This window comes from Alexandromys fortis, unplaced genomic scaffold (assembly GCF_014885135.2).
Source record: "Alexandromys fortis isolate MF-2015 unplaced genomic scaffold, M_Fortis_MF-2015_v1.1 scaffold_230, whole genome shotgun sequence".
Lineage (NCBI taxonomy): Eukaryota > Metazoa > Chordata > Mammalia > Rodentia > Cricetidae > Alexandromys > Alexandromys fortis.
The window spans coordinates 701062-723690 of record NW_026068206.1 but is presented as its reverse complement, the minus strand read 5'-3'; the positions used below and the strand labels follow the sequence as shown (position 1 = coordinate 723690).

At 34.7% G+C, this 22629-nt stretch overlaps 2 protein-coding genes across 3 annotated transcripts in view; one reads left to right on the top strand and one right to left on the bottom strand.

Moving 5' to 3' along the window:
- Positions 1–22629, top strand: part of Dach2 (dachshund family transcription factor 2) — a 537829-nt gene that overhangs the window by 298357 nt on the left and 216843 nt on the right. The window lies entirely within an intron of this gene.
- The window catches only part of LOC126493267 (nucleophosmin-like), a 2029-nt gene continuing 1366 nt past the window's right edge, over positions 21967–22629 (bottom strand). The window contains exon 2 of one of the 2 annotated variants that reach the window (XM_050130227.1): positions 21967–22523. In XM_050130227.1, coding sequence (XP_049986184.1) covers positions 22279–22523 — 245 coding nt within the window. In that variant the 3' untranslated portion in view covers positions 21967–22278. The other variant, XM_050130228.1, reaches the window with a different exon arrangement.

Below are 22629 nucleotides of genomic sequence, written 5' to 3'. Positions count from 1 at the left end.
AATTAGAAACAGTGTGTCAAATGAAGAGGACTACTACATATTTGTATAGAAATACATATAGCATGCAATAACATGTATTTTCTAAAATCAGCCACAGTACTGATTTTAGAAAATCATTACAAAATTACAAATCACAGTACTGATTTTAGAAAATCATTACAAAATTAGTACAAATTGAGAGATAATTGAATCAGAGAAAGCTATTAAGTTAGTTTATGTTATAACTTTTTGACAGTATTTTTATCTTCTCACTTTGTTATGCCATCATGATATCATTATAAAAAGGATGAAAATAGATTTTTATGTAATTTAATGTAATTTTGATTTTCTGATAAGCTTTTTAAATTCTCTAAGAAATATATTTTAGTCTCACTTGCCCTGTTTTAACATTATTTTATGTTTTATGTGAAAATGTAGATTATATGTCCTTTAAATGATGAAAAATACTGTAGTTGATATTGCACTTATAATAATTTGGATTTATTTGTTTTTGTCTCAGTTACTACTTTCTTAGTGGTATAGGTTTCATTATGGAATAGAAACACATATAAAATGATGGAAATATGATTTTGTGGACATTAGAGTTTTTCCTAATAAGTGAAATATATTTAATTATCTCAAAATATTATCCATTCACTGTTTCTATCTCAAGTGGTTAATAACATGAAATAAATCTACATACCTGAGGCATACATCTTATGTGCACTGAAGCATAGTTCTTTTTAAAAACTGCAGTGCTATCCCAAATCATGTGCATGCTGAAAGATTTTATTTATAAGTTTAGAGTTTATATTTATTAAAAGTAAAAAAATAATGAATTTTATACAAAGATATATCTTTCCCTATATATGAAATAAGTTCCAAGGCTCACACCTATTTTCAGAAATTAATGTTCTTAATATTTACCACAACAAATCACAGTGACATTCTAAATGCTACCAGTTGGGCAAACAGCCACAATTGGAAGAAAGTCTTTTTATTTCTACCACCCTATAATTTATTATAGTAAAACTTAAAGCATAATTTGTATCACTGAGAAGAAAAATGGTAATTGAATCTATGTAATAAAAGAGTAATTTAGCAAAAACTGTTAATTTTGCTTTTTTACTATTATAAACCTATTATTTTTAAAATTACTTGTGTATTAAAAAAGCTGTAAAATTGTGCTGGGTGTCAGCACATTATGCCTTCAAACACTCTTTAATCCTCATTCCCCTTTGCGTGAATAGTAAAAAACTTTGCAAATTAGAAACTAAAATTAATTGAATAAACTTCAGTAGAATGTTCTTATGTTTTATGTGAATTTTGAAGAGTGCATTGTAAACTTTTCAGAGCTAGTGACAGTGGCTAACATGTCCATCTCTTTCAATTTTAATGCAATACAAGAGAAAATAATGCTGATGTTGCGTGAAGCACCATTTATTTTCTGTTTTAAACTCAATATGTTTACTAATTTAATATACACTTTAATGATAGTATCTATGATATCTAAATTAGATTCGACTAGAATTATTTTCCAACCAATACAGAAACTGTGATTTGTATAGTAGCTATTTTGTCTCAGTCTCCTAAAATACCTTATGTGATAATGAATTTTGAAAAAGAGAGGCATTTGTCAATTTAAAGGATTTCTTTCTATAAATTTAGGAATCCCATATTTGTCTGAATAATAGAATTATCAAAAGTTTAGAAGGTAGGTTGTTCACAAAAACCATGTGACTTCAGTTTTCAAGAGAAAGCCATAGTCTAGCAGTGGAGAAGAACAAAGTGATAGAAGCCAATAACTATTGCTTTACACACACAAAAAAATCACTCAATACAGAAATATGCTGAAGGGACACCAACTCTCATTTATGGCCTTGAAAGAAAATTGTTACCTTTCCTGGAGTTAGAGTAGACATTTTAAAATTTAAAATATATTATCCTAGCCATATCATAATAATAGAAACTGAAACATGTACTTGAAATATGGCAAAAATGATGTTAGGTCATTTATGCCCGATGTGTTACTCAATACTATTAGATCTTTGTGATTATAGTAAACAAAACTTCAGAGAAGTCATATGTCCAGTGAAAAACCACCAATTCTGTTTGCCTTCATGAATTGCTGTAAGTTGCTTAACTTCATTGGACAAACTTTTCCCATCATCTGAAGATGACATTCTCTAGTTAAAATTTTCTGGGAAAATAAGAGTACATAACAGATATGTATTAGTTAAGCTTTCCTAGGGAGTCAGAGTCATTACAATTGTTAGAGGTAAAAACCATAGGGAATTTATTATGAAAACTGACTCAAAGAAGTGTGATGATCAATAAGTTGCACAAAATCTGCCTGCAATCAGGAAACCCAGTTTTACTCCCAGGATCTGAAGAATAGGAACTCATAGTGTAACTCAGAATGTGGATGAAGCCTAACCACCATATGGACAAAAGCCTAAAAATCCAAAATAATTTGGATGTCTGAAGGCAAAACATGGATCTTCTAATTTACACAAAAGCAAATTCACCTGTGTGCTGACTTTCTGCTCTCTTCTCAGTCCTTATCAGCTTACATGACCATCACCACTGGTAAAGGTGGACCCTCTTTTTTAAAAATTTATTTATTTATTCAAAATTTCCACTTCCTCCCCTCTTCCAATTTCTAAGAGAAATCAGGGTGCCCTGCCCTGTGGGAAGTCCAAGGCCTACCCGCTCCATCCAGGTCTAGAAAGGTGTGCATCCAAACAGACTAGGCTTCCCCCCCCCCCGGCCAAAAAAAAAAAAAGTACATGCAGTAGACTAAAAGCCCAGTGCCACTGTCATTGGCTTCTCTGTTAGCCCTCATTGTCAGCCACATTCAGAGAGTCCTTTCTGATCACATGCTCGTTCGTTCAGTCCCAGTTCACCTGGCCTTGGTGAGCTCCCATTTGATCAGTTGCACTGTCTCAGTGGGTGGACGCACCCCTCGCGGTCCTGACTTACTTTCTTATGTTCTCACTCCTTCTGCTCTTCATTTAGACCTTGGGAGCTCAGTCCAGTGCTCCAACGTGGGTCTCTGTCTCTATCTCCATCCATCGCCAGATGAAGGTTCTATGGTAATATGAAAGATATTCATCAGTGTGGCTATGGGAGAAGGCCAGTTCAGGCACCCTCTCTTCTGCTGCCCAAGGGCCTAGCTGGGGGCATCTCCTTGGACACCTGGGAACCGCTCTAGAGCCAAGTCTCTTGTCAACCCTAAAATGGCTCCCTTAATTAAGGTATCTTCTTCCCTGCTCCCATATCCACTCTTCCTCCATCTCAATCATCCCATTCCCCTAAGCTCTCCCCAATCCTCCCCTTCGCCCTTCTCTCTCCCCATCTCCCCTTCCCTCCAACCCACCTCCAACCCCCTGCTCCCAACTTTTGCCTGGCGATCTTGTCTACTTCCAATATCCAGGAGGGTAAATATGTTTTTCTTTGGGTTCACCTTCGTATTTAACTTCTCTAGGATCCTGAATTATAGGCTCAATGCCCTTTGTTTATGGCTAGAATCCACTAATGAGATGAGTACATACCATATTCATCTTTTTGGGTCTGGGTTATCTCACTCAGTAAAGTATTTTCTATTTCCATCCATTTGCATGCAAAATTCAAATGTCATTGTTTTTTTACTGCTGAGTAGAACTCTAATGTGTACATGTGCCACACCTTCTTTATCCACTCTTCTATTATTGAGAGGCACCTAGGTTGTTTCCAGGTTCTGGCTATTACAAATAGTGTTGCTATGAACATAGTTGAACAAATGCTTTTGTAGTATGATTGTGCATCTCGTGGGTATATTCCCAAGAGTGGAATTGCTGGATCCTGAGGTAGGTTGACTCCCAGTTTCCTGGGAAACTGCCAAACTGATTTTCAAAGTGGTTGCACAAGTTTGCTTTCCCACCAGCAATGGATGAGTGTACCCCTTACTCCACATGTACTAATCATAATGCTAATCACTTCTGTAAATATCTTCACATGTATACCCAGAAGAAATATTTTCCAAATTTATCAGGCTGGCCCTGAATGTAGTCATGCAAACAGCTAATATTAGCCATTAAACTATATGAGTATAGTTTGAAAATATATTTTCAAGATACTTTACAAGTACCCTGAAATTTATATTCTGAATGAAAGTCATCCCCTTAATATGTACTTCCTTAATTTTCCTTATGTTTCAGTATTTGGGAAGAAGATATTTTATTATTTTCCTCATATGATGATGGGCAGGTATTCATATTTATTATATTGCCCCCTAACAGGATGGTTGAATTTTCAAAGATACTTCCCTTAATTTTTAAAATTTATTTTCTGCTTTTTTTTAGTCCACCATTCCACACTTTTCTGTGCCAATGTGTCTGTATATTTCCTTTAAAAAGACAGTTGCTATGTAAGAAGGAATTCCGGATGATTTTTTTTAATGAAAGGATTTTTGGAAAATTTTGTAAATGAGAATTGTATTTACATAACTTCTTCCCCTACCATTCCTCTCTCAAACTCTTCCTGTGCTTTCATCAAATTCATGATGTATTTCATAATTATAATGTGTGTAGAACATATTGTGTCTTGAATGTCCTTTAGTGTTCCTTATAGGTATGTATGTTTTGTGATTATAATGCATAATTCTTGGTTCTCAAATCGATTATGAAAATTTGGAAGAGTAAAATTTTTTCACATTACAACGGAACAGTAAAAACGATACCAATGTTTTTAAGCGTATTAACAAAAATTTATTATATTTCGTATACAAAATGTTTATTTAAGGTTATATAATGCACACACATCCACTGTATTCATACTGGTTTAATCAAGTAGGTTTCTCTTAGTGTGTATATATATATTTCATGTATATTTGTGAATATATGCATATTTCAGCATTCATATTTGAAATTCATATTCATACAAAACAGTTCCTTGTTTTGTATTATTTCAGTTCTAAGTCCTTGTACTTCAATCCAACTTCAAGATGGATTGCTCGTGGCCATCTCTCACCTCTCCAGTAGCCTTTGGCTCACCTCTGTAAAAGACTCGTTATGTGTAGTATATGCTTATTATTATAGCATAATATGAATACCATATTATCTTATTATTGATATCATAATATATTGATATCTTATTATTGATATCATAATATGAGTAGTCCATTGACATTATGACTCTTAGCAAGTAACTAAATAAATTATATAAGTAAAATCTTCCCATTTTCATATTTTTATTACTTTAAATGAATCTGTAGCACTTGAAATTTAATCATGTAAAACAATCTCCATAAGTATTATGCAAAAACTTGCCTGTCATTGCAGACAGTGATATTTAGAAATAGTCAAAAAACCTAAGTTGATGGAGGAGCACTTACATGCTTTCCCAATTTCTTTCCTTAAATATGGCACAACATCCAAGCCAGTGCTGTATTGACATAGCTTTTCTGTTTGCTATCAGTTATAAATGCTGAGATTACCTGAGTGATTGTTTTCTCAGAAAGCTGTAATGTAATCTCAAACCTAATACTTCAACAACCATGCACTAATTAAAACTGCAATTATATTTTTGCTCAAACAAAACGACTTAATAAACATTATCACAAACTGTTTACCCTTCCCCAAAACAATTTATGCTCACTAATACAATTTCCCATTAAAACTGCTGCCAGGTAAATTAAAAACTCTTGAAATAGTAAGTAAGTGGGAAATTAATTCAACAGTTTAATCTAGACCTAATAACAGTTGCAAGCTCAGAAAAAGATTGCTACAGCGGGGAGTTAATTAACAGCTTATTCCCCATTTGATAAAAGTAATCCACTCTAATTCCAGTGTAATTTACCTCAATGTAATATAAAACCACAAGCTGCTTCTGGTGCTAGTAATTATTAGCTTTGTCCTGTGGCCACATTGACAATAAAAGTCAGCAGTATCTTAATAATATGAGGCTGTCTGTTAAATGCCCACACTTAAAGATATAATATGAGATCTTCCAGCAGCAGCAACCATGTATATTGCTACACAAGCAGGAACTGCAGTTTAGATTTAAAGTGCATTTAATTGCCCTATCTAGTTCTAGAAAACAGGTGTGACAAGTGACAAGTAAGCATTTCATCGGCCTCATATGGAGAAGCTCAGGGAAGATAGATGTTGCATCCAACAGCTATCATCTCTTCCCTTGTACAAACCTATGTCTTTGCTTTTCCTTCCTTGCTATAGTTGACCAAATATGTAGTTGGATACACAAACCTGCATGGATACAAAACTTATTTATTGCATATCTTCTAAAGTATGAAGTTGAGACTCCTTATCATAACAACCATTCAAATTCTTTCATGTTTTAGCTAAAATAGCCTATCCAAATCTTATTTATTAACTTGAAGATAAATTAATATGACTCATTTTTCTGTTGCAGTTTCTTTACTTATCTATATGCCCTCTGTTTAGGGTCTACATTCTTTATGATACTCTTTTTGTTTTTATCATATATGTATGATTGTACACATTGTCTTCATTTGTAAAATACTTATATGTTTTAAAATCATTTCACATTGAATTTCCTGTTTCCAATTTCATCACTAAAATTTAATTAGCAAGAACCAGCATTATCCTTATTCTACAGATGAAGAAACAATAACCAAAATAATGAAGATGAAATTATAACCTATCGTAGTTAAATATTAATGATTTAACTATTTTAACCTCTTTTATTTAATTGGCCAAGTTATAGTTAAATGATCTTTTTTTGTTATGTACTCCAAAGTGTGATAGGTAGTATGAAGTATGGATACTATTTGTATAGTTACTAAATAAATGTGAAGATAACAGAAAAAAAATATGGTTTACTAAGCCATGGTATGTTGAGGAATGTGTACTAAAAAAATAATACACTTTGAAGAGAATAAGAAAGTAAAATTGTAAAATCAGTTTGGCAACTAGAATGTCCTTTCCAAATTTGAATTTAGAATTGATTCTGTATTATATGAATCCAGTGAAACCTTAGATATAAGAGTGGCTGGTGTTGGGATTTTACGTAGGTTTTCTTTCTGGAAGTTCTAGAAGTATTTTTATTAGAGAGGTGAAAGTTCGGAGTGTCTCGCATTTAGGAATTGATGATTTCGGCTGAAGGAGAAGACTGAGGAGTGACAAAAGAAAATGGTGCTATAGCAAATTCCTATATATCGCACAGAGAGTTGGTAAGTATCGAGTTTTACTCAGTGTGGCTCTCAACACATCTTGGGAAGTAGGCAGCTCTATGAAATTTTCAAGTGTTTAAAGATGAGTCTGGCTCTGTTCAAGCCCAAGGCTGGCCTGCTTCTTTTTGAATGGAGATGGAGGAAGAGTGGATGGGGAAGGGGTAGATTGGAGTCAGGCAAAAAGGCAGGAAAGGAGGGAGGGGAAATTGTGGTTGATATGTATAAAAAATGAAAAAAGTTAATAAAATAAAATTAAATTAAAAATATATTTACAGTTAAAAATCAGGACACGATGGATCATATCCTAAACAAGATGGAATGGAGAGTACATTTAAATAGTATAAAAGAGAACATAAAATAGGGAGAGCAAGAATTGTTGGTGGTTCTGTGAGGATGTTTCAGGGATGTAGTAAGAGGTAGATGTGATAAAAAAAAAAACAAAGAAAAAATACACTCTATGATAGAACAGTTAATGCTAAAAGCACATGAGTTTCAAGGAATGAAGGAGAGGTCCGTGGAAGGATTTGGAAGGAGGAGAGAGAGGGAGGGACTGATGTAGTTACATTATAATCTCAAAAAACCAAATGTAATAACTAGCATGTATTTTATACTGTTACTAAATTATCAAAGAATAAATAAAACATTTTTGAAATAGAAATAAAAATGAATACAGCATGAGAAAATGAAATTCTTTTCCTTCAGCTAATACACTTTGTATGTTCATGTGACTCATGTATATTAGAAGAATGTATTGTTCCCCTGACATTAGAATTACAGGTGGTTGTGAGGCATCATTTGGGTTCAGGGAACTGAACCCAGATCCTGTGAAGGAACAGTAAGCACCTTTAATCACTGAGCAACTTCTCCTACCCACTTGATATTTGCTTCTGATGTGCAGCATCTCTTATTTTTTATGTACAAAATATTTCTTTTCCCTTTGTGGGCATTCAAAACTATATTCACATACACTGTACATTTTTAAAATGCAGTCACTATTTTAGATAGAAAAATAAAAATTATGTTTAATTAAATGACTTTTCTTATTAGGTAAAGAAATATGTTTTATTATGCTCTTTTTCTGTAGCAGTATTTTTGCACATTTTAGATTCAGTTCTCAAACATGTCTTTCTTGTTAGAAAGACATCAAGTACTGATATAGTAAACTGTACATGTTGGAGCTTTACAGAGCAGAGACAAACTAAAATCCAATGGTTATCTATACTGTTGCTCATTTTCAAAGCTGGAAGAAAAATTATAGTTTATTTTCCTCTATTATAGGTACATTGTGAAAGTCTATTATTTGGGGGAAACACAACAAGGAAAATTTTATGTGTAAGTGTAAAAATATTGCTTATTCTTTCCAAAGGATGCAAAAATATTTAAAGGACAAATTTTGAGCAAATATTCAAATCACTGCTTCCTTTCTTGTATTTACTTTTAACTTAGTTAGGATATGACATTTTTACCATTTCTTAATGTAACTATCAACTAAATAATTAGAACTGTATTAGTTGTCAAATTTTTAAAAGAATAATTTACTTTGAAATATGAAAGAATGTAAGGTATTGATTACTGTAGGTTATCAAGGAGGTAATAGAGATGGATGTTGTTTTTTTTTCTCTACCATCATGTCTTTGTTAGTAGATAATAGAAGTACAATCAATCCCATGTTAATAAAACATTAATAATGTAACAAAATACTACAGATATATTTGTTCACTGATATATTATGATTAATATTTCATATGTATTAGTGTATCAACATGCAAGTCAGGTAAGCAAAATTTTAATGGAAGGGATGGATGCCTTTATGCAAATGTGGGTCATTGGTTTACTGATGTGCCATGTTGAACACTTTAGTGTAAAAAATTGTTTCCATTATAAACACCATTTTAGAGAGTTTAAAAATATAACCTATAAAGATGGGTGCCAACTTTAAACTCTTTCTATAATAGATTTGGCACTTGAGAGCAATTTTTTTCCTTACAAATTTTAATAACCAAAAAATTGATCTGGCATGCTTTTGAGTTACCGTGAATTGGAACAAATTGTTAATTATGTTCAGCTGCAATTTAAGGGCTTAAAAAATCTCTAAACAATGACTATGATTTCAATAACAGTTGGCAAGTGATTAGTTCAGAGTTTTAGTTGGATTGTGTGTGCCATTTAATAGAAGAGGCATAAGGTAGAACATTTAACCTTGAAAAATTCTCTACCCAATTTTCAAATGAAATTTGTGTGGTGCTCTTAATCTTTTCAGAAATTTCTAGAAATTTTTTATAACATGATAGTTCATCAGGGCAAACTTCAGTAAAAAAGAAAAAAAATCTACATTATGTATAGGAAGTCATGAGTAGAAGTAGGAGTAATAAAATCATATTACAGTACAATAGGAATATAAGAATATTCATAGAAACGTTTAAAGTAAGGCATTATATTGTGAAACAGAATCTGCATGAAATTTCACTGTGGAATAGCTAGTTGTTTCAGCTAGAATTTGCAAAACAAGATAAAAATCACATTTTATAACAGGTTATATGAGTTTAAGAGTACTTCTTTCTGTGGCTATTGACCACTGTTTTCCCTATACAAGATAGATGAAAAAAATAGAAATTAAAAAATCTTTTATGTTTCCAAAATCTGTGGGATATACATTCACATGAACTAGAACACTGTGTACTTTCAATATTTTCATATTTTGACACTTTTTTGAAAGAAATGTTAAACAATGTACTTTATTATGTTTTTCCTCTCATAGGTTCTTCACACCTTTCTACTGTGCCAATATTATATTTCTTTCCCTTAAAAAAAGCCAAACCAAAACCAATAAAACAGAAACACATACAAACTCCCACAAAAAAAAAAAACAGAAATCAGAATAAAGAAGCAAGATATCACTAAGACAAGATGCCCAAACAAAGCAAAATGAGATTTAAAGTCTAAAAAATTCTGCTGAGTTTGTTTTGTGCTCGAAAACTACTAGTTATCATGAGGCCTGCCCTGAAGTGTGGTTAATATACCTGTTGAAATTCATTAGAGAAAATTTGTTTTTCCTTTGACAGTGTTTATCAATTTCAGATAGCTTTTTGATTAGAGGTGGGAGCCCATAAACCCTTTCAGTTCTGGGACCCTGACTGTTCTGATCCTGTGAAGGCTTTTTGTAATCTTTCGTAGTCTCTGTGAGTTCATAAATGCATCAGTACTATTGTGTCTGAAAGACAGTGTGTTTCAATGGAGTCAACCATTACCTCTTTTTCTTATGATCTTTCCATCTCCTCTTACTGAGTCTTCGGGGTATGACTTTGATGAATACAACATATTTGGAACTGACTGAGTATTCTAAAGTCTCTTACTCTCAGCACATTGTGCAGTTGGAGTTCTCTGACTTTATTCCCATCGACTAAAAGAATAATCTCTCAGGAGTGCTGAACAAGGCACCAATCTCTGGGTATAGCAGTATGTCATTAAGAGTCTTTTTATTGCTATACTCCAATAGCAGAATAATAGTATTATGTTTTTGCGTAGGTTCATGAACTAGCTAGTCTCAGGTTCTTGACTACTCCTGGAGTGTCAAGCGTAGCATATGTACCATTTCATGAAGTAGGCTCTTAACTCCAATTAGAAAGTAGTTTGTTACTTCCAGAACATTAGTGCCATTATTACACCAGTATGTCTTGCAGAGAGATCACACTGCAGTAGGTCACACGTTTGTTCCTGGGTGATACTGATGGTTACCTTTATTCACCAGTAGTGTACAGAGTTCTTTCCAGTATCAAGAATGGTAGTCAGTAGGGGTGAAGCTTCTAGTTATACATCAGCTTGATGACATATATTAGTGCTGTATTCAGAAATAGGGGTTTGTCTTCATGTTGAGGACAGTAACCACTAATTTTGGCAATAGTCTGTGATGTTTGGTGATTTTTATGGGGCTCATTTAGGCAATGACTCAACAAGATGTAACCCATTTCTGTCACTGAAGGTTTTACATGGTGACATAATATGATTATTTGGGGCATTGACAGCTGCATTACTTGGTGATTTCATTTAGATTCCTTTCATAAATGTATATATTTGAGGAACCTCCTATAATATGTTTACATATGGCTTCTCAAATGTCTCTAAGTGTTCATTGTCCCTCACCATATCCTCTTTCTCACCATTCTGTTTACAACCTTTTCCATTTAATCCTCCCACTCTAGTCCACCCCCTTCCATCTCTCTAGCATAATATAATCTATTTCTTCTTCCTTGGAATTTCATTCTCTCCTCTCTAATCCCTTCCTAGATACATAAATTCTGTGGTTCAGTGGATTGTAGCATGCACATAAAAGGCTTAAGGGCTAGCATCCACATATTTTTCATTGATTTTGATTGAGCTATACATTTTTTTTTCTGCTCCCCTCCTTGCCTCTCTTCTCCCCATCAACCCTCTCCCATAGTCCCCATGGTCACAATTTACTCAATATATCTTGTATTTTACTACTTCCCATGTAGATAGATTCATGTAAGTCTCTCTTAGAGTCCTCATTGTTGTCTAGGTTCTCTGGGATTATTATTTGTAGGCTGGTTTTCATTGTTTTATGTTTAAAAATCCACGTATGAGTGAATACATATAATTGTCTTTCTGGATATGGGTTACCTTACTCAATATGATGTTTTCTAGCTCCATCTATTTGCCTGCAAATTTCAAGATGTCTTTTTTTCTCTGCTGTGTAGTACTCCATTGTGTAAATGTACCATATTTTCCTATCTATTCTTGGGTTGAGGGGCATTTAGGTTGTTTCCATGATAAACAATGCTGCTGTGAACATAGTTGAGCACATGTCCTTGTGGCACAATAGAGCATCATTTGGATATATACCCAAAAATGGTGTTGCTGGGTCTTGAGGAAGGATGTTTCTTAATTTTCTGAGAAATTGCCATACCAATATCTGAAGGGGCTCTACCAGCTTGCACTGCCAACAGCAATGCAGGAGTGTTCCCTTTTCCCCACAACCTCTCCAGCATAAGTTGTCATCAGTGTTTTTGATCTGGGCCATTCTTACAGGTGTAAGATGGAATCTCAGAGTTGTTTTGATTTGCATTTCTTTGATGACTAAGGATGTAGAGCTTTTCCTCAAATGTCTTTCAATCATTTTAGATTCCTCTATTGAGAGTTCTCTGTTTTGTTTTGTACTTCATTTTTATTGGATTATTTGTTCTTTTGATGACCAGTTTCTTGAGTTCTTTGTATATTTGGGGGGTCAGCCCTCTGTCTGATGTGGGGCTGGTGAAGATTGTTTTCCCAGTCTGTAGTCTGCCATTTTGTCTTGTTGACCATGTCCTTTGCTTTACAGAAGCTTTTAAGTTTCAGGAGGTCCCATTTATAAATTGCTTCTCGCAGTGTCTGTATTTCTGGGTTTATATTTAGGAAGTAGTCTCCTGTGCCAGTGTGTTCCTGTGTACTTCCCACTTTCTCTTCTATGAGGTTCAGTTTGGCTGGCTTTATGTTGAGGCCTTTTATCCATTTGAACTTGAGTTTTGTTCATATTGATAGATATGGAACTATTTTTATTCTTCTACCTGTTGATATCCAGTTGTGGCAGCACCATTTGCTTAATATGCTTTCTTTTTTCATTTTATATTTTTTTTCTTCTTTGTCAACAATCATGTGTTTTTAGGTGTGTGGGTTAATATCTGGGTCTTCAATTCAGTTCCGTTGGTCTTCCAGTCTGTTTTTATGCCAACACCAGGTCTTTTTCAGCACTGTAGCTCTGTAGTAGAGTGTGAAGTCAGGGAATGTGATTCCTCCAGAAGTTTTTTTTTTTCTTTTATTGTACAGGATTGTTTTGGCTATCCTGGGTTTTTTTGCTTTTCCTTATAAAGTTGTGTACCATTCTTTTGAGGTCTGTGAAGAATTTTTCTGGGATTTTGATGGGCATTGCATTGAATCTATAGATTGCTTTTGGTAAGATTACCATTTTACAGTTTTAATTCTATATACCAAGAGCATGAGAGATCTTTCCACTTTTTGATGTCTTCTCAGCTTCTTTCTTCAAAAATTTAAAGTTCTTGTCATACAAGTCTTCTACTTGTTTGGTTAGAGTTACCTGAGATACTTTATAGCATCCACATGTTTAAGAAAACATATGGTATTTGGTTTACTTCATTTGGAATGATTTATTTCTAGCTCCATCAATTTACCTGTGAATTTCATTTTTTCTTAACAACTCATTAATTTTCTTTATTAATCAGTTGATGTACATCTAGGCTGTTTCTAATTTCTGGCTATCATGAATAAAACATCAGTGAACATGGATGAGCAACTATTTTTGTAGAATCTTTTGGGTATATGACTGAGTGGTATATCAAATAGGAGAAAGAAAACTATGGCAGAAATGGCTATCAGATTGGGCTATCATTGTGACAGATGTGTATCACTTAATTGGGGGCAGCCTCAAGTCAGCAGCAGGGTAGCAAAAAGAAGGTCTCCAAATAGCAAGTTCTTATCTATCTTAGAGTTATACTTTTTCTATCTGAGGTGAAAAATAAGGAAACACACATGGTTTCTGATGGCAACTTCTCTTTGACTTCATCTTAAATAATCCTCCCTGAAAATCTTTGTGTCCACACAGTACTACATTCTTTACATACACCTACCTATCTCTCTTTACATACATACATCTCTATCCTACATGATAATATACCTCTATACACAGTTACATCTAATTTCACATGCCTATACAACTTTCTTTTACAAGCATATGTCTTCTACATCTCTTTTCTATACAGCTTCATCTTCCTTGCCTCCAAATAGTTGCAATTCTGCACAGCTACAGCTGTGCATCTTATTTACCTATCTCCCCATACAACACTTTGCACAGTACTTAGACATGCTTTCTCTGTGTAGCAGCGGTTCTTTCACACTGCTCATTCTTTCTCTCTCACACACATACTTCTTCAACATAATTCTCTCTCTCTCTCTCTCTCTCTCTCTCTCTCTCTCATTAAATCACACTTCTTTCATGCTTCTTCCTCTCACATTTCTCTCTCCAACAACAGCCTTCTCCTGCATAGCTCTGCATACCATTCCACTCACAGCCAAACTCTGAACAATTGTATGTTACATTTCCAGGGCCCAACCCATTCTTATAACCCAAAAGAAGTCACACGGTTTTTCTCTTAAGGTAGGTAGGTCACATTGACCAGCCAGTGAATAATGTTTAGCCATGCTCATAAGTCTAAGTTGATTAGGACTCCTAAACAGAAATTAAACAGGTACTTGGCTCAACCCTGAGCCTGTAATATAAACTGAGGCTTGGACTATGTGCAAAAAGTCAATTGCTGAGGAAGTCATGTCTACTAGTTTCAAGCTCTGACCTTGAAACAGCAACAAACCAACCTCTGGGAAATTGACACTGTGTATTTGTCTCTGGGGCCATCAGATATTCATCTCCTAGTGCAACCAGTCTGCTCTGCAGTCTAAAATTTAGCTGTCTCTGGGACTGACAAAACTCACTTTCCTATGTCAGTCTCAATAATGAAAGATATCTTAGTACTATTTGTAGTCAGCAAAAAAATATACAGATTAATCAGAAATCATCTTCTTGACCATTCACAGCTATATGTGTGCCCAATAGATGAAATATATACATGAGCTAAACATAAAGCAGCGGGAAAATCCCCATGGCAGTTCTTAGGGGAAGAAATGCAGTGGCACATGAGAGAAATTGTAGACAGGAGTCACTGGTTTTCATAGCCAGTGACCCCATGGGCTTTTACTAGTCAGGCTCCCCAACAGAGAATCATTTGTCTAGTGGGCTGACCTTCTGAACACTAGTTGTCACCTACTGTAAACTCCCATGGTCGTTCTCAACAGATATACCCCTGTTGTTTTTGGAGAATTGTGGAAATGTTTGGAATTTGTAGCTAGAAATGTCATTGATTCCTCAATGATTTTTTTTTGTATCTAAGCTTTTTCTTTAATTCATTTTCACAAATTGGAAATTTAGCTGGGTGGAATCTTGTCCTGAGGTATATTAGTTTTTTTTTCTATTACTTTTTTTAATTAAAAATTTCTGTCTCCTCCCCGCCTCCCTTTTCCCTCCCCCTCCCCCACTCCCCACACCCTCCCTCCCTCTCCAGTTTGAAGAGCAGTCAGGGTTCCCTGCCCTGTGGAAAGTCCAAAGTCCTCCCCTCTCCATCCTGGTCTAGGAAGGTGAACATCCAAACTGGCTAGGCTCCCACAAGGCTGGAACATGAAGTAGGATCAAAACCCCGTGCCATTGTCCTTGGCTTCTCGGCAGCCCTCATTGTTCGCCATGTTCAGAGAGTCCGGTTTTATCTCATGCTTTTTAAGTCCCAGTCCAGCTGGCCTTGGTGATCATAATGAAATGTTCTGGTTGAGCTTAGCCAATGTGAAGTTTAATAGAAATGGCTCGTGAAGTTTAAGAGGAAAACGAAGACTCTATCAGGGCTATTCATGTGACACTTTGAACTAAGAGTCTGTGTTTTCAGGTGATCTGGGGGTGAAGGATTAGCTGTCATTCTTAGAGACTGGTCCCACTATCATGAAACATTTCTTTTTCTTTTTTTTTTTATGCTATGGAACATTTGTTTTTTTTTTAATTAATTTATTTATTTATTAAAGATTTCTGTCTCTTCCCCACCGCCGCCTCCCCTTTCCCTCCCCCTCCCCCAATCAAGTCCCCCTCCCAAAAATCAAGTCAGCCCAAAAAGCAATCAGGGTTCTCTGCCCGGTGGGAAGTCCAAGGACCACCCACCTCCATCCAGGTCTAGTAAGGTGAGCATCCACGAAACTGCCTAGGCTCCCACGAAACCAATAGGTCCAGTAGAATCAAACTATGACAATTGATGTAGGTAAGCTGAAGCTAAGAAGTCAGCTGTGAATAAGATAAGTATCATTGAGCCGAAATCTAGAAAATATTCCCTCTGGGTCAGCATGCAGAGTTTGTGGTCCTGAGGTGCATTAAAAGACCACATCTTTAGCTAGTAGCTAAACTTGGTTATATTATATATTAGGATCTCCTAGCTGATATTCATTTTGGCACTATGAAAACTACATATTTAAATGAGTCATGGAGGGCAGCTGAGGTCTGGCATTGTGTGATGCCAGGGGTGAAGGTGCATTCTTAGTTGAAATAGCAATTCATATTCAAAAAACTCATGGAGAAAAGCTGAATTTTGTCACCATACTATAACTCTGGGGTTTCTCATGATAATACAGCCACAGAATATTGGAGAGGCCAAGACCATGGGATAACTGCCAAAGACAGTAGCGGATATGGACTAGAGCTTGCCTGTTCAGAGCAGAGAAGGTGTACATACTGTGGCAGGTAGAGTTTGAGAAGTGGAGCTGTGCCAGTCCTTCAAAGGCAAAAGGATTGTGAGCCCTAGACATCAGACACTGAGTTATTTTCACTTCTGGCCTGGAGTTTTGAATTGACATGATTGTGTCTGTGCCCTGGTTTTTCCTTCTTAGATAAAAGAAAGTATTTAATTTGGTTTTGCTTCTGCAATAACTTATAGAGACCTTGGACTCTAAAGTGTTGAAAAATTTTAAAGATTTTGTGATGTTTATGAGTTAGAATATATTTTATATTATGAATCTGATATTAACATGATGTCTTAGGGATAAACAAGAAAGGAAAGGGTTTTTGAATATTGATGGAATTATAAGTCATGTTGACAAGGTATTCATTGTGCTAATTAATTTTGTCAACTTGAAACAAATTAGAGCCACATGGAAAGAAAAATAAAGTCCTGTTGAGGAATTGCCTATATGATATTCTCCTGTGGACATGTCTGGGGGACTTTTTCCTGATAAATATATAATATGTTACTATGGGCAGTCCCACAACTGGGCGATTGATACTGGGTAGTAAAAGAAAGCAAACTGAACCAACCATGGAATACAAGACAATAGGCAGCCATTTTTCTATATTCTCAGTTTCAGTTATTACATCCCGGGTTCTGCCTTGAGTTCTTACCCTGATTTCAGTGTTGGACTGGTACCTGGAAGTGTAAAGAAATGAAATAAATTCTTTCCTTCCCAAGTTGATTTTGGTCAGTGATACTGTATCACAACAATAGGAAAAACAAAACAAAACAAAAACAAACAAACAAACAAGCAAAACTAGAACATAGCAGTTTGTTTTGCTTGGTAGTGTTCCCGAATACTCTTTGTTAAAATATATTTTCCTGCACTTTCTCCTTTCCTTTACCAATGACATCAAGTTATTTTTTTTTCTTATTTTTATTATTGTGACCCTTTTCGGTTCCCTAAAGGCAAAAATTCTGAAAGTTTGGGAGTTCTACTATTTTCTTTCACCCTAAATAATTTAACTTTCAAACCAATTACATATTGAGCACTCAACAACTTGTCAGGTATAAATTTTTTAAGCCGATAGTAGCTTTTAGTACTTGGTTCTAGTCTTAGGCTTATACTCCACTACGCAATGATTTGTCATTTTCAAGTTACTTGTATTTTCAATATTGAATGTGGAACCTCGCTTTGTAAGTTTAATTTGCTGATGACCCTAAAATAAAATTTTAATTTTTAAGATTGCTAAGTTTTTCCTTGTTATTGAAAACGAAATAATGAACTTCAAATTTCCAGTAATCTTTTATTATGTTTTTGATTTGCATTCTGCTTACATTTGAAAATATAAAACACGTTTTTATTTTTTCTGACCATTTGTGTTGTTTCTTTGAGTGAGGTTTATTTAGATCCTTTGTTTATTTCTTAAATTGAACTGTTAGTATTCTAATTATTTTGTTTTAATGATTACAGAATCACACTAGGTTTATCTCTTAGTTTGTTGAATGTATTTCTAAGTGTTTGACTTTTGTATGCTAATGTAAGTGGATAGTTTCTCCACATACATTTTATATTCTTATATTTGAAGGCTATACAGATAGTAAAATTATTTCTGTGCTGATATCTTTATTGTCTAACATTTTCAGTGTATATCTCTCTGCATCTTATTAATTGGATTACTTGGGATATTCTTTGTAATTTTTAAATAGTACAAGGAACTGGACCTGGGTATTAAGCTTCATCCTCAGCATCTTAAAGTCATGTATCAAAAACAAGATCATGTCATTTTACCTTTTCTTTTCTGATTTAATTTCATTTTACTTTACTTATTAGAACAACTTCTATAGTTATAAACTACTGCATATTTTAATAGAAAATGAGTTAAGACTTTTTTCTTTGCCTCATTTTTAAGGAGAAAGCATTCAAATATTTCCCACTGTAAAACACTGTGATTTTTTTTTTTGCATGTTCTCTGCCTTTCTCAATTTTGCTTACTATTTATGGAGGTTTTTTCTTTCTTTGAAATATTCTGTTGCTATTAAGATGATAATGTAGATTTTTATATCCATTTTAGTGGTGTGTTGTATTAACTTTTAGTTATTAATCCACTCTTACATTCATGAGATTAATCTCATTTGGTCATGGTTTACTATCTTTTTTTTATGTTTCTGGAGTTAGTTGGCTTTGTGTTTAGAATTTTTTTAAGATTTATTTATTTATTATGCATACAATATTCTGCCTCCATATATGCCCACACACCAGAGGAGGGCGCCAGATCTCATTACAGATGGTTGTGAGCCACCATGCGGTTGCTGGGAGTTGAACTCAGGACCTCTGGAAGAGCAGCCAGTGCCCTTAACCACTGAGCCATCTCTCCAGCCCCCGTGTTTAGAATTTTTATCTAGATTTCTAAAATATGTTTTTTTTCTGTGCCTACCATATTTATGGTTTTGATAAAAAGGATAACGGCATCATAAAATGAGTTGAAATGTATTCTTTTTGGAAGAATATATAAATAGGCATGTTTTCATTTATCATTAAAATGCTGAGTTGAGGGGCCCAGTACCAAAAGATACATCTATAAATTGACTTCTATGCCTAATGCTCAGGGATCATTGCAGAAGAGAGGGAGGAAAATTTTATAAGAGCCAGAGGATCAGGGAGTTAGCTGTGATATTGTTAGTCCCAGTAATATCAGAAGCTATATGCATAGTCTCACCAACATGACTGCTTAAATATGTGCTGAATAAAGATGACAGTAATAGACTCTCATTTTTATATGTTTTTCCTACTTTCTACTTTCATCAGATAGATAGTTTGGCTATTATTTTGAAATATTAATTTTACTCTATGGATGTATTTTGGTGTATTGTGTATGTGTTTTTGTGTGTATGTATGTGTGTCTTCATGTGTGTGGGAACACAATGTCATGTACAGGTGTGTGTGTGTGTGTGTATGTGCGCGCACACACATATATATGTGAAGGCCTAAATTTGGCACCAGACATCCTCTTCAATCACTCTCCACCTTACATATTGAGGCAGAGTGCATCACGGAAATCCCCTCTCCATTTTAACACTCTAATTAGCCAGTTTGCTCAAGGGATTCACTGACTCTGCTCCCCATGTGCGAATCTGTAGGTGGGCTGTCATGCTGGTCCACATTCTAAGTGGGATCTGTGCATATAAACTTTTGTTCTCACACTTGCATAAGCACTTGACTTGCTGAATCATTGCCCTAGCTGCATCCAGCTATTATTGTCATAAAATAACACTTAACTAAAAGTGAATATTTTTGTCCAGTTTTAGATGTACAATTCAAGATCAGTAAATTAAAGTAGAATGTTGTTCATTTCAGTGCCTAAATAATGTTGTAATATAAAACTGAATGTTCTGTAGTTACATGAAACTTAATTCAAATGTTAACCTAAATTATCTCAAAATCTAGTCTCCCCTGTGTGTATGAGTAAGGCTCTTCTATCTTTATTGTAGTACACTAAATCTGTGCCAGATTTCCCAGCTAAGGAAACTATGAGATAATGAATTAGTGTTCATTTAATCTGCTAAATTTGTTACAACTTGATATATTGACAATATAAATCAATGCACTTTAATTTTTATGTATTTCTATTTTATAGTTTTTTGTTATATGCAGTTATATATTTTTATCTCTATTCTAAAATATACATAATATTTACTGTAGTGCTAGTGCTTAGTCCTCACACTTTTAGTTTGTAATAAGAAAATCTTCATGATTCCTTAGTTTTTGAAATGCACACACACACACACACACACACACACACACACATACACTAGAGCAATCATTCCATACGATGGTTTGAAAGAGAGTTGCCTCCATAGATTCATGTACTTGAATGTTTGGTACCCAATAGGTGCACTGGTAAGATTAGGAGGTGTGGCCTTGTTTTAGAAAGTGTGTCACTGGCATGCCTGGCCCAGTTTCCTGCACCCTGTTTGTCTACAACTTGTGGATCAGATGTGAGCTCTCAGAAACTGATCCAGTGTCATGCATGACTGCTCTCCTGCTCCCTGCCAAGATGTTCATAGACTAAGTCTCTAAATCTGTAAGCAAGCCCTCTATTAAATTCATCCTCTGGGAGTTACCTTGACTGTTCTGTTTCATTATAGCAATAGAAGAGTAACTAAGATAGAAGTTGGTACCAGGGACGGCATATTGCTGTGATAGTCCTGGCTATTTTAGAAGACTTGAAATGACTTGAAATGTGGTTGAGTGATCAAATGCTCACAAATGGATGAAATGTGTTAGAGCTAGACATACAATTGAGATCACTGGTTTCAACTAGCTTATATTTTTCTTCAGATCATCAAAGCCATGTTAAAAACTGGGTTTGTCCAAGTTTAGACAGTTTAGACAGCAGCAAATCAAGGACTAACATTCAGGGATTCTGATTATCAGATAAAAGTTATGTCTCATAGCACTCTATGCCATCTTGTTGGGCAAACATTTATTTCTCTTGTTTTCTTTGAAATCTTTATTATTTTTTGACAACCGTTTTTCCATATATTTTGATTATGTTTTTCTCTCCCCCAACTCCTCCCAAATCTTTCCTATTTCTCCACCCACCCATATCCAAATTCCTTCATTCTCTTACTCATTAGAATTCAAACAGGCATCTGAAAAATTTAATAACCACAAAATAAAATTGAATAAAAAAAAGAAATGAGAATGGGATTAAAAAAACAAATAACAGATGGAAAAGTCAAAGAAAAAGTTCAGGAAACAGAGATGTAGAGGCAAAGACATTTGCACACACAGAAATCCTACAAAAACACAAACCCAGAAACCATAATATATATGCAAAGGACTTGTAAAGTTAAAATAAAGAAAAAGCAAAAAGTACCTTGTGGGAATAAGAATCTCCTAAAAAAATGACACTGAGCTTGTTTTGTGTTTGCCATGTAATACTGGGCATGGGGCCTGGCCTTGAGAGTAGTTTCTATAGTAAGTATGACTGTTGGGGAAAGTTATTTCTCCTTTGTGAGTGGTTATCAGTTGGAGCTAGCTTCTGGTTTAAGGATGGAGCATGTGTCTTCTTCCCCCTTTGAGCTCTAGGACTCCATCTGGTGTAGTTCTGTGCAGGCCCTTTGTATAATGTCACAATCTCTTTCAGTTCTTATGTGTGTTGTCCCTGAGTATTTTTGAAGGTTTTGTTTCCTTGGTGTTCTCCATTCCTTCTGACTCTTACAATCTTCCTTTTTCTTTTTTTTTTAATTCAAAATTATTAGTCTTGAAATAAGTATTAGATGACTTATTTTTTTAAATTTCTCATTTTATTGGTTATTTGAGAATTTCATGCAGTGTAGTTGATTATCATCTATGAAATATCATTATATTTCCCCCATTTATTTTCTCTAATACTCCCATTTTGTCCATGTGCCCCAACATTCCCCATCCCAACTTCATTTTTTAGTTAAGTGTTTGAAAATGTCTTTTTTTTACTTTATTAAAATACTGAGTTTATTTCACATGTATATTTGTCTCCCTACCATTTCCACATCTGACCACCACTATTACTATGTCCTATCATAACATTCCATACATACTTAAAACTAAGTAAAGGGTGGAGCTTCATCCTTGAAAACTAAACAGGCATTTTAGACAACATTCTTGGCAATGGAACCTGGACAACATTTATCAAACACAGTAGGGAAAGTTCTCACTTTGCATTATAAAAAGGACAGCCAGATATATCAACTGTTACAGAAATTAAGTAAGACGGAATATTTCAAACTGTTTAAACCATTTTCTTAAAGAGACTTCCTCCACTGCCAGAGATCTTGAATGGCCTCCTGGTCAGTCATCCGGAAGCAATTCTTCACATAATTAATGAACTTGGCTTCCACTTTGGGAAGAGAGCCACCTTTTTCTATACTTGCTTGCATTTTTGCCTTAATGTCTTCTACAGAACTAGGTCCTTTTGGTGTTTTAGGGGTTTTTTCCTGTTTTTTGAAGGACTCTTGACCCTTTGATCTTGGTGTTGATGGTTTTAAGTCTTTTCCATTTTGGTTTGATTTTTGTGCATTTTTGGCTGGGGTATCTCGGACAGATTTCTTCACTGGAACTTTTTCTTCAGCTTCCTCATCATCAAAATCATCGTC